Source organism: Crocodylus porosus, unplaced genomic scaffold (genome assembly GCF_001723895.1).
Source record: "Crocodylus porosus isolate Cpor-Errol unplaced genomic scaffold, CroPor_comp1, whole genome shotgun sequence".
NCBI classification, from domain to species: Eukaryota; Metazoa; Chordata; order Crocodylia; family Crocodylidae; genus Crocodylus; species Crocodylus porosus.
Window position 1 is genome coordinate 56622918 of NW_017728886.1, and position 10946 is coordinate 56633863.

The 10946-nt window shown below is 42.3% G+C and overlaps 1 protein-coding gene across 1 annotated transcript in view; it reads right to left on the reverse strand.

Annotated features, from left to right (window-relative positions):
* Positions 1-10946, reverse strand: part of CDCA7L (cell division cycle associated 7 like) — a 22055-nt gene that overhangs the window by 3259 nt on the left and 7850 nt on the right. Inside the window, exons 4-8 of the mRNA XM_019531998.1 lie at positions 9987-10343; positions 8632-8706; positions 6413-6598; positions 3317-3445; positions 1305-1454 (exon numbers count right to left, since the gene is read on the reverse strand). Of these exons, the coding sequence (XP_019387543.1) occupies positions 1305-1454; positions 3317-3445; positions 6413-6598; positions 8632-8706; positions 9987-10343 (897 nt within the window). The remainder of the gene's footprint in view (positions 1-1304; positions 1455-3316; positions 3446-6412; positions 6599-8631; positions 8707-9986; positions 10344-10946) is intronic.

Sequence of the window (10946 nt, forward strand, 5' to 3'; positions counted from 1 at the left end):
TCTGTAAAAAATGTACAGCTCTTGATAGCAGATGCAGGGTCTAAAAACCTACTTCATACTATACATTAATTACTGCTCTGTCATGCTAGGAGGTGGAGTCAATTAGCTCCAAATAGGAAGAAAGGTGTGCTTCTTCATGAGAAAAGGTTCTAAAGAGGCAAGCTCAAAGAGGAAGCTCAAGGTTAGATGAAGGTTCATTATAAGTCAGTCAGGGGGCTGGCTGGACCCAATGATCCCCCAATAGGGAGAGGTTCACCCCCAAGGAGGGAGAGGTTACAACTCTTAAGGTCTTGTATATACAGTTTCTTTCCTGACCCTGGGTCTTCTGCTACCAACAAAATAAGCCCTGCCCACTCACACACACCAGTGGCAAACAGCACAACAGATAGCTTGGAAGTGGCTGCGTGTGTCCATCTCTCATCCATGCGCTCTAAGGCGAGCACACCCTGGGAACATGCACTCAGAGCAGCTCTGAGCCATCTAATCTGCCTAACTGCTTGCCTCTAGTCTGAAGATGATGGAGATCGCAATGCAAGAAGTGGGTAAGACTTATATACTATCAGCAACAGGAAGTGAAGCCATACAGACATGCCCAAGGGCTAGATCCTTTCTACCTACCAGGTATATTCTACCCTCCTGAATCCCTAAAACATCTTTACTTTTGTAATGTGCCTGAGACTTAAAGACTTAGTTACAAAAAAACCAGGAAGACAATCTGCCCCTTATGCATCAATGATTCTTAAAGCAAGATGGAATACAATCACATTTAGATAGCCAAGTACCACTTAGACACCTAGTAGGTGCTGAAGACAGGATAGGGGCTCAGCTCATTTATGGAAGGTAAAGAAAAAGGAGAAAGGTATACTACATAAGTTCTTGTGATTTTTTTCCTTTTCTATGTTTAAGTTTAGTATCTAAAACAAGGAGCCTGCCTTGTGGACCACAAAACATTCAGGAGGAAGACAAAAAGACCACAAACAAAAATGAAAAGAATGAGAAAGAAAGAATAAGTCTATTTCATTAATCTTCGGAAAGCCTGATTTCCTTTATTCTAAGCTCTTGAGTATTCTTCCCACTATCCAGAGGGCCTAAGAACAAGCTAAAGGGCTCCAACCTAGACCCAAGCTCTTGTACTCACATCCCTACTCCAACAAGATCAGCATTAATCAATAATTACCACGTCCCTCAGGCTTTTATGTGGCAGAAAGCATGAACTTCATATTATAGGAATCAGAGATGAGTGCACAGGAAACCACTTTAATCATTACACTATACTTTTTTAAACCAAAGAACCGAATACCTACTGGATTCAGAAGTGCCGATTTCACATCTTCACCATACCGATTTCGAAGACATGGTCCACAGAACTGTCCCCTTACACCGCCACAACCTTGATTACGACAGATTGTCTTCGTATCAATTGTCTTCTGTCGACACTGGTGACATGTACTACCCTGAAGTTGGAGAGGAGGGGGAAAGAGATGTATACAAATTCTGTGCATTCATCATGACATGCTGAACTTCCTGATGCCAGCTGCTGGAATTTCATAATAAATTTCTGTTAGCTGACAATGGCACTTGAATTCTCTCCAGACCTAGAACCAAAGGTGACTAGATCAATAAAAGAACATTAGTAAAAACATACCTTCCACTAGCATGATTATTTATACAGTGCCCTGCTGAATGCTAGGTATCCTGCAAGAGACAGGCATGAACTCTGCCTAGAACTGCTTTGGAATCTTGTCTAGTAGATCCCAATCCCACATCCTTGGCAAAGCCTAGAAACCTTCAGATGCATTTACAAAGGAATTCCAGTTCAGGTCTTCGTAGCATATAAGTTCACCGTTACAACATAGAGGGCAGAACTGACAGCTCCTTGCACCTCAGTCCTGCCAGAGGGTACACACACACACACACACTCTCCCCACCCTGCAACCCCCTGCTCTTCTAGTCTTTATTCTAGCCTCCTTTCCCTTCTCCCCACTAAGCTATGTGGGGCTTCAAGAGCTACTCAGAGAGGAAACAAAACCATCATAGGAAAGCTTCTCCTACTGGCCATTTGCTGGGACTGCAGGCATCTCCAAAAGCAAACAGCAAAATGCTTGAAGCATTGACCCGCTGCCTACTTAGCACAACTCCATTTTAAAAACCAGCTTTTGTCTTTTATAGTTGCTATGTGTTTTATTTCTTTAATGTATTTATATATTTAGTTGCAACTGCTGGAGCTGACACCGGGGTTTGAGGATAAAAGCCAAGAAAAAGAACTGTTTAATCTTGAATATCATTCACATCTATGCTTACCTAACACTAATAATTATATTCATGAAAATTCTTTAAAATGTAATGTTATTGTTTCACAATAAGTTAACTAATTTGCAGGGTTTTTTTAAAGAACATAAGCAACCTATGGAAAATTAAAGTCAATGTTTGCTTTTATACTAAAATAATGCTTAAAATATTTGGCCATTATTTGAAAATATTTGATAATATTTAACCAGTCAATTGACCAAACATTTTTTGAGCTAACCCTAGCACAGACACTTATAAAGTAGTCTGCATTCTGGAAAGATGCACCGTAGGCATTCATTAAATTTCATAGAAACACAGAAGTAGAAGGGGCCTCCCAGGCCACTGAATGCAATCCTAATTTCCCTTTGAATGACCCTCTCTACTCCAGGTTTCAGCACTCCTCTCAAGTAACATAAATTACCATGAAGTGCTATTAAGTTGGAATGGAAGGCTAATGGGATCTGGACTCTCTTGTTTCTAACTTACTAGGTCTCAATGAGACCAGATCATTCATGGCAATGTCAATTACCATGTAACAGCTCTGCAGTAAAAAAATGATTTGGTGGTCTAAGCTAGTGGTCTCCAAAATTTTGATTGCGCAACCCTTTCAGTAAAAAATATTTGAGCATGCACCCCCAATAAATGTATATTTATATAAATATACATCTAAATAGAAGTTCTAATATTTTCTTCCCACACCCCAATGGATCGTCTTGCGCACCCCACTTTGGAGACCAACTGGTCTAAGCAGCAAAATGCCCCCATCACAACTGCACCTCTGCTTGCAGAAAACAAGCAATGGCAGACTGCTCTACCTTTTCTCTTCAGAGGGGATTTCTCTAAACTGAAGACAAAGCAGTGTCACTGCAGGATGAAGGAGCTTTCACACTGTATCCATGACGTAGACAAAATACAGGACTTCAGTCTCCTGAACTCTTGATTTCATTTACCTTAAATGAGTCCTAAATTCACTTTGTAAAATAAAAATGTTTGCCTTAAGAAGTTAAAAGGAAAAGTAGGCACATACCAGGACTTTATCATAGATTTTATCTTTAACTGTAATTGCGATATTCTCCAAGTCCTCTTCAGTAATATCTTCGACAGGACGGTAAGAGGAATATTTAGACGATCTCCTTTTATGCACTCCACAACCACCCTATAAAACAAATTCATCTCACTACTTTTTGTCCTGTAACAGGAGTGTGTTTTTAATTCTAGGGATTAAACAGGCAATCCTGAAGGGCCTGATTGTGAAAATATTCAGCATCCCTTCCACCCAACCACTTGCCACCTGCCTCCACATTCTACTCTTCCTCATGCCTTGAAGGACATCTGCTTCCAGCTAGGACTCTTCTTCTGTCCTCAATTTTTCCTCTTCCTCTTCTCCTCTGTTCAGTTTTTCACACATGTCAAACCTACTGCCTACCTGCTTCCTCTTTCCCCAAGGATCCACTGAAATCTCCACAGCTAAACATAGCCTCTCCTCTTCCCCTCCTTAAATCATCCCTAAGAAATATTCTCTCTCATCCAGGTTATCTTTTCATTACTTTTATTTATGTTCCTGGCAAAATTCTGCTCTGCCTCTCTGAAGAGGGAAGAAGGAAGAGGAAGTGACAATCTGCATTATGGATCCTCTGCCCCTACAGCTGTCCAAGTGTGGCTACATAGGCAGAGCCCCCCTAGTGGATGCAAACTTTTTTCAGCTGATTTAGCTATAGCACCTGGAGCAACACAAGTTGACAGCTGTGTCCAGATGAGGGATTTTGTCAGCACAGCCAGACTGGTTAGGGAAAACTATTACTTCACATCTACCGCCAACAGAATTGTGCAGCATAAACCAGGCTTTAGTAATACCCCTTGCACCCCTCTAAATCTTCACATCTCCTCACCATCTTCCTTTTTAACTTTGACACCAGATTCTTCTTTTCTCTCTCCTGGCAACCTCCTTGCTTCCTTCCTCAGTCTTTCACACTGATGCCCTCATCCACACCAGGTTTCTTAGCCTCTACACTCACATCCCCTTGTAGGTCCTTCACCCCTGGATCAATTCTGCCACCTAAAATTCCCCCCCCCCCGTCCCTCTCCATTTGATTTAGAACTCTTCCCTCTCCAATTTCACTGTAGCTGAGTTCCCTCTGCAATCATCTCTACTTCCCCTTTTGCCCCCTTTTTTTAAGCCATGACCTCATATCAATGTGACCATGGCTGCTCTGCTGCATTCAGGATGCCCTGCCCCGCTCATTGTTGTTTAATCCTCTCTTTCCCCCTCCCCTCCCCAGCCCAAATCTATTCTCTTCCACTGTTGATTCTTTTGGCCTACTCAACTGAAAAACATCCCTCATGAGATTTCAACCCCAGTTCACCCCCAAATCCTGTTCTTCCTCTCCTGATTCACTGATCATCTGTAGAGAACCATCTCTACATTGATTTCCCCTGTGAAAAATCTTTCCTCGCTCAGGTCGGTCACATTCCTCACCTAGCAGTGCTACTCTCTCCACCCTTCCTGATACTGTGACTATAATGTACTGGCACCTAAAAAGTCAACCAAGGACTGATGCCTCACTGTGCTTAGACATCATACAAACATTACATGAGAATCCTCACCTCAGAGCTTAGAATTTAGTGTAAGACAGGAAGTAAGTGACTATGACAAGCAAAAAAAAAAAAAGTACAGAGGATAAAAGGTGAATGCACCAAAATAGGTTCATCTGGCTCCAAAACCACAAAACTGGGAGGAATCAGCTCATCAGTATTCACATGATATGCCATGCCAGTGCTAACATAGATTCTTTTGGGTAGATGTCCTATCAGGCATTGGTATTGAGGTGGGATCTAATGAGATTTGATCCTTACCTCCTGTTGCTTATTTGCAAAACAATTATTTCCTGAAGCCTCTTCCCTACCTTCTCCACTCAGGTTCTTCATTTAAAGCAAAGCTGTCAAAGCTATATCCCATAGGCTGGATCCAATTTAAGCCCAATCACGTGGCCCACAACACTACTTGTGGTCTCAGACCACTCCACATGCAGCACGAACTGGCCCCAACCCCACAGGCTGCACATGGTTTGGGGGCTGGCATATGCACAGCACATAGCACGAGCTAGTCCAGGACATGCGCTGCACGTGATGGTTGTGCCAGACCAACCCTGCACGTTGAATCTGAGGCTGGGCTGGATTGGTCCCAGAGGCCAGCCACACGTGTCAGATACACCTCACAGGACCAATCTGGTACAGGGACCACATGCAGAATAGCCCCATGTACTGCATGCTGCATGGCACTGGGGGCTGTCATGCACAGCATGCAGCACGTAGGGCCAGGCTGTGGCTCATACTGCACAAGTCATGAGGTGCTCACACTAGACTGACCCTACATGCTGGATCTGAGATTGGTCTGGGTCAGGCCCATACACCCCATGTGCCAGATCCAGCACACAGACTCAATCTGGCACAGGCACCACATGCAGCATGCCCCCTGGATCCACTCCACCCACCACATGCAGGGTTGTTGCCAGTGCAGGCTGCACGCAATACCCAGCACACTGCAAGCAGCACTCAGGTTTCATCCAGTTCATGCACTGGATGCAGTGCCCACTAGATCAGCCCTGCCTGCTGGATCCAATCTACAGGCTGGCTCCATGTCCCTCATCTGACCCAGGGAGCTGAATTAGTTTGACGCCCTTGATTTTCAGGTCAACATCTGCCTCTATTTTCCCTCCCTTACCATCATCATTCTAGTATTCTTCTCCCCTCCTTCCAGTCACCAGAAACAAAGGTGCTCACTTCTTCTCCAGCTGCTCCCAGAACCCCTACCTGTCTCCTTACAACCTCTCACCCATTTGTCCTTCTGCTTAGCACAGGTATCAGTAACCTACAGCCTGTGGGCTAGAACTGGCCTCCAAATAGGTCTGATTTGTCATGGGGGAAATCAGTGGCACAGAGCTGCCCTGCACCAGCCATCCCCCCCACAGGGCAAGATAGAATGGATAATGTATAAATTATCTGGGTTGTCATTTCTAATTTCCAGCTAACTGTTCCTAAATCAGTGTTGCTGGCCTGCACCAAGTTATTTAAGCACAGACTCAAATAACCAAGAGTTAGGAAACAAAGAAAATCTGGCAAATACCCCACTCAGTCTCCTCTTTAGGAGGTTTTGCTGTCTATAACTACGGAAGTGTTCTGCAAATCTAGCAGCAGATACTGTAAAGTTTTCCAAGGCAAATTTATCTGGAGGACGAGCATTTCTGGTTGGATTTGTACGACGTTGTATCTGGCCTTCAGAAAATGTCCTCCTGGGGATTTTCTTCTGTTTCTAGAGAAAAGAAAATGTTTCCATTAGAAACTTCTGCTCATTTTTTTTTTACCATAGTTTCTTGCATGCCATACACCCCCAAATAAAATGTGCACTTTCTTTTAAGATGGCAGAACGTAGGAAAAATATGTTTCTTGCATCACAGTCTAGAGCTGTCTTTTTATGGAGAGGCAGTGTTGCGAGATGGCTGATAGCTTCTTCCTGGGACAACAAGCAAGACCAAGAGGGATGGACTCCACTGTTAACCCTTTCACAGCCACTCTCAAATTGGCAACAGCTTTTGGCTGCTCCTTTGGCTGTTCAGTTGTAAACTGTTACCAATTTGAGAGTGGCTGTGAAAAGGTTACCTCTGGACTTCATTCCTCTTGTCTGCTGCCCTAGAGAAGCTGGCAGCTATCTGGCAACCCTACTTCTCCATGCTTCTACTCCAGCAAAGAAAAATCAGCTTTTCTGCTTAAGACACACATACCAACTTTGAAGGGCTGATCTCTGGGGAAAAGGTGTGTGTGATATGCCGTTCAGTTTATGCCTAAGGGTGAGAAAACATGGGACATCTATACTGTCTATGACCCTTGTCTAATTCTTATTAGGTGGACTTCTTCCATCATTCATTTTCTGTCCTTTCAGACATGCATTAAAACTAATCTTGCAATTTCCTTTAAGCACACTTCATAGCTTCCACTACAAACCATACTTTCCTGTTTCTTTAAGAAGGACCCAGATTCCACATCCCTCTGAAAACTGTAATTCTTTATGAATTATATCCAAGGAAACCACGTTGTAATTTATGGGGTTTCACGGAGTATATGGTAAAGCAGAAGTTGTGCCCCACTGTACTCCAACATTTCAAAACCCTTACTCACTTTGGTCTTTCCACATCCAGCACAGCTCATTCAAGGAGTAACCCATGCTTCAAAGCTAAAATAATATATTGACATACTGGTAGATACTGTTCAGTAAACAGCACTAACAGATGAACTGATCTCCTTTCTACGTTCCCAGAAAACACAAGTTACCATCTCCATACCAACACATCTAATACACACACAAAAGATTTGCATGTGTTCAGCTACCATGAAATCATCCACAGGAGATCATCTGAGAAATATGGTAACACGATTTGGTAGGGGATTGCTCAAGATGGTGGAATTTATCATCTATAATCAGTTTTTTAAAAAATGAAAAATGAGTGGACACATGCAAGAAGATGGGGAGACAACAGCATAACAGCAGGCACACCTGAATGGTTTTGTTCCAGATAAAAATACTAAATACATATAATAGACTAGACTCAAGAAACTTATTGAAGTTAATTTAACAGATTTGAATAAATGCTTGAAGTGCACACTAAACAACTTTTCATTTTTTTTTTTACAATTCAGTCTCAGTCTTAAAGGATGCAATTATCACAAGAACATTTTTACAAGGGCTTCCCAAAGTCATGGAAATGGGTACACAGTCCTTCCTATGACTATGCTCATTTAGAATATGTGCGAATTACCCACAGGAATCTCATAGAATTAGAAATTCTCTGCTGGTAGCCAGAAAGTATCATCACTTGAAACTAAGAGCATAAAATCATTGTGCTATTATGTGGGACTGGTTGAATGTTGCCATCCCATCTCTCATAAATACATGGCCTTTATCAGAACAGACAATTAAAGAAAAAAACCTAACAGAATCCAGACAAAAAGGGAAGATGCTTTAGTTTTTCAGCTCAAGAAGCTGTTCATCTTCCAGACATCTCATTCTTAAATGCACATATTTGTTTGTTCATTTGTGCCTTGTACCTTTCTGGGCCAAAGTGCTGAACTCTAGACCTTTTTTTTTTTTTTTTAATGTAATGCATATATTTGTGCTTTTTCTTTACACGTATTTGTTGGTAGCCTACCTTTTGTCTTTTCATATATACTAGTAGCAGGTCAATACAAATAAAATTACCAAAAAATACAGATAAAACATTCATGAGAAAACACATCTTGAACAAGTTTAGCAACTATTTTTATTATATATAACCATATGCTGAAACTTACCGAAGGAGTTGAGGCGGGTGTTTTCACTGGAAACAATTCAGGTATGGAATTCAGTTCTGCTAATAACTGGGCAAGCTGAAATTAACAAAGATATCTTACTGACATCTCATTACAAACTTGCAGAAATTTAAACATAGTCAGTTCTTACCATGCTGTTTTCACACATACTCTCTGAGTTATTTCTAAATAGATTAAAGCCCAGCATCAGTAGCCTCTCTCTAAACACTCAATTTACCCCTAAATAGTCAAAAGCTCCTCACAGGGTTTTAGCTCTATGTCTCCCACTGATTTTTACTGAAGTCGTGCAGTTAAAATCACGTCCAATGCTGTCAAATGTGGCAACACAGAAGTGTGTTATATAGAGGTTATAGTATCCATGACCAATAATGACTGAAATTTGCAGTTAACATGGGGGGAGTTAATCCCTGACAACAAGAGGAGACCTAAATGCCTCAAAGGATTATATGAGGTAAGAGGTTTCTTGTGGGCTATCTTGGCACATACCTTTCTAACACAACACTGCTAGTATATTATAATTTATTTTGACAACACAGACCTAGTGACACCTGTGTGTGTTCTGATACTTGAAAGCAAAGAAATGTTCTTTTAGTCATTCTTTATCACTTTTGAATGAGGACGCTCATCAGCTTCCATCAATGCAGCACCAACCATGAGCTCCACTGTGGTTTTACACCTTCAGGAGATCCAAAACAGGGAGAAACTGGCTTATGCTCATCAGGCTTTTCATTCCTTTCCAAAACCATGCATATTTGCCTCCTGGGTCTTCCCAAGCTACTAACACCACACATCAGGGCCAGTGTGATATCACTGGCACAGTGAAGACTTTCTGTTGTACCATAAGGGAGACCAAAATATAGGTCCTGGATCTTGTACATCTGGCTTCAAACATCACCTTGACTGGCAGTTTTGATGGAAGTCACATTTAGGCCTTCAACAGGAGCTGTTTGTCTTCCAGAGATCTTATTCTTAGATACACAAATGTGTGCATCAGATGGTATAGCTATAGCATTTAGAATACTATACCATTTGAGGACTAACAGCTCTCCAGTGTCTTTACCCAATTCCTCCCATGTGCCCAAGAAGCGCCAATTCAGAGTGGCTTAGATTACTGCACAACAAAGCATCACTGGCAATGGCTGCAAAAGTCCTAGTGGCATATATAGGTGAATGCTGTATCAGTGAAGTCGCAGCAAGTTGAATATGACTTTGTAGTGTGACTGCTCACACAACCTGGGCCAACCTGAATACTCACACCCAGATGCCAGTCACTCAGACTAGCTCTGCAGAGAAGGCATATCCTTAGTGAGGACTGGTATTTGCCTCCTTGGTCTTACCATGGCTTTATTTTCTTTGATGTTCATGGCTCTTTTAAGCAGAGCACTAGAACTTTCTTCCTTTTTCTCTTTAACATCTTCCTCAGACTCTGAAGCAGAGCCCTCTAAATTCTTCCACCTCTTGGCACTTTTCTCTCTTGCCAGAGTTGTAGGAGATTTACTGTCTTTCAAATGTAATTTGGAAAAAGTTGGTTTGGGCATTTTCTTCTCGGAAGACTTCCTTGTGGGGAATTGAAAAGCCACACGAAGGCCAAAGCTTCTTCTCTTGGGAGAAACCTTCTCCTCTTCCTCTTCCTCCTCGCTTCCCGGTAAAGATAAATTATCATTCTCTTCATCACTCAAATCTGATTCTACTGGCTAAAAGCAGAGAGAATCAACAAGTTACACCAGCAGCCATGATATGGGGGAAGACCACTTGAAATCATTATCAGCACAGATCATTTCTACATAACAGACACATGAACAACTAAACACTTCCTCCTGCATTTATCATTCTGAACCAATATATTAAAAATATCTGTTTATCTGAGAGCATTTAGCTCTCAGAGACCAGCACACAAATACATATCACATGAGAGCACAGGGCTTACATAGCAGGAAGGCTTTGAGTCAGTTGTCCATATAGGAATGAATGTCATTCACTGTGATCAGTAACCAACCTTCTATTCTGCCCTAGAGGGGATTCTGCTACATGCATGCCAAGATATTGTCCATCACTGATTTATAATTAGGGACCTACTCTAGAGCAAACTCTGTGAAATTGGGGGGATGGAAGAACTTACTAAACATAAAAAGTTGGCTCCCCCGTGGGAACCAACAGTCCCCTGGCTGCACAGCCTCACACAAAGTAGGCTGCCGGCATGAAGGCTAGCAGGCCTTGCTGCCTCCACCCCTCATCACGGGCTGCCTGTCATGCAGTTCTGCCCCTCTCCACCAATCAGCAGTAAGGGGCAGGGCCAC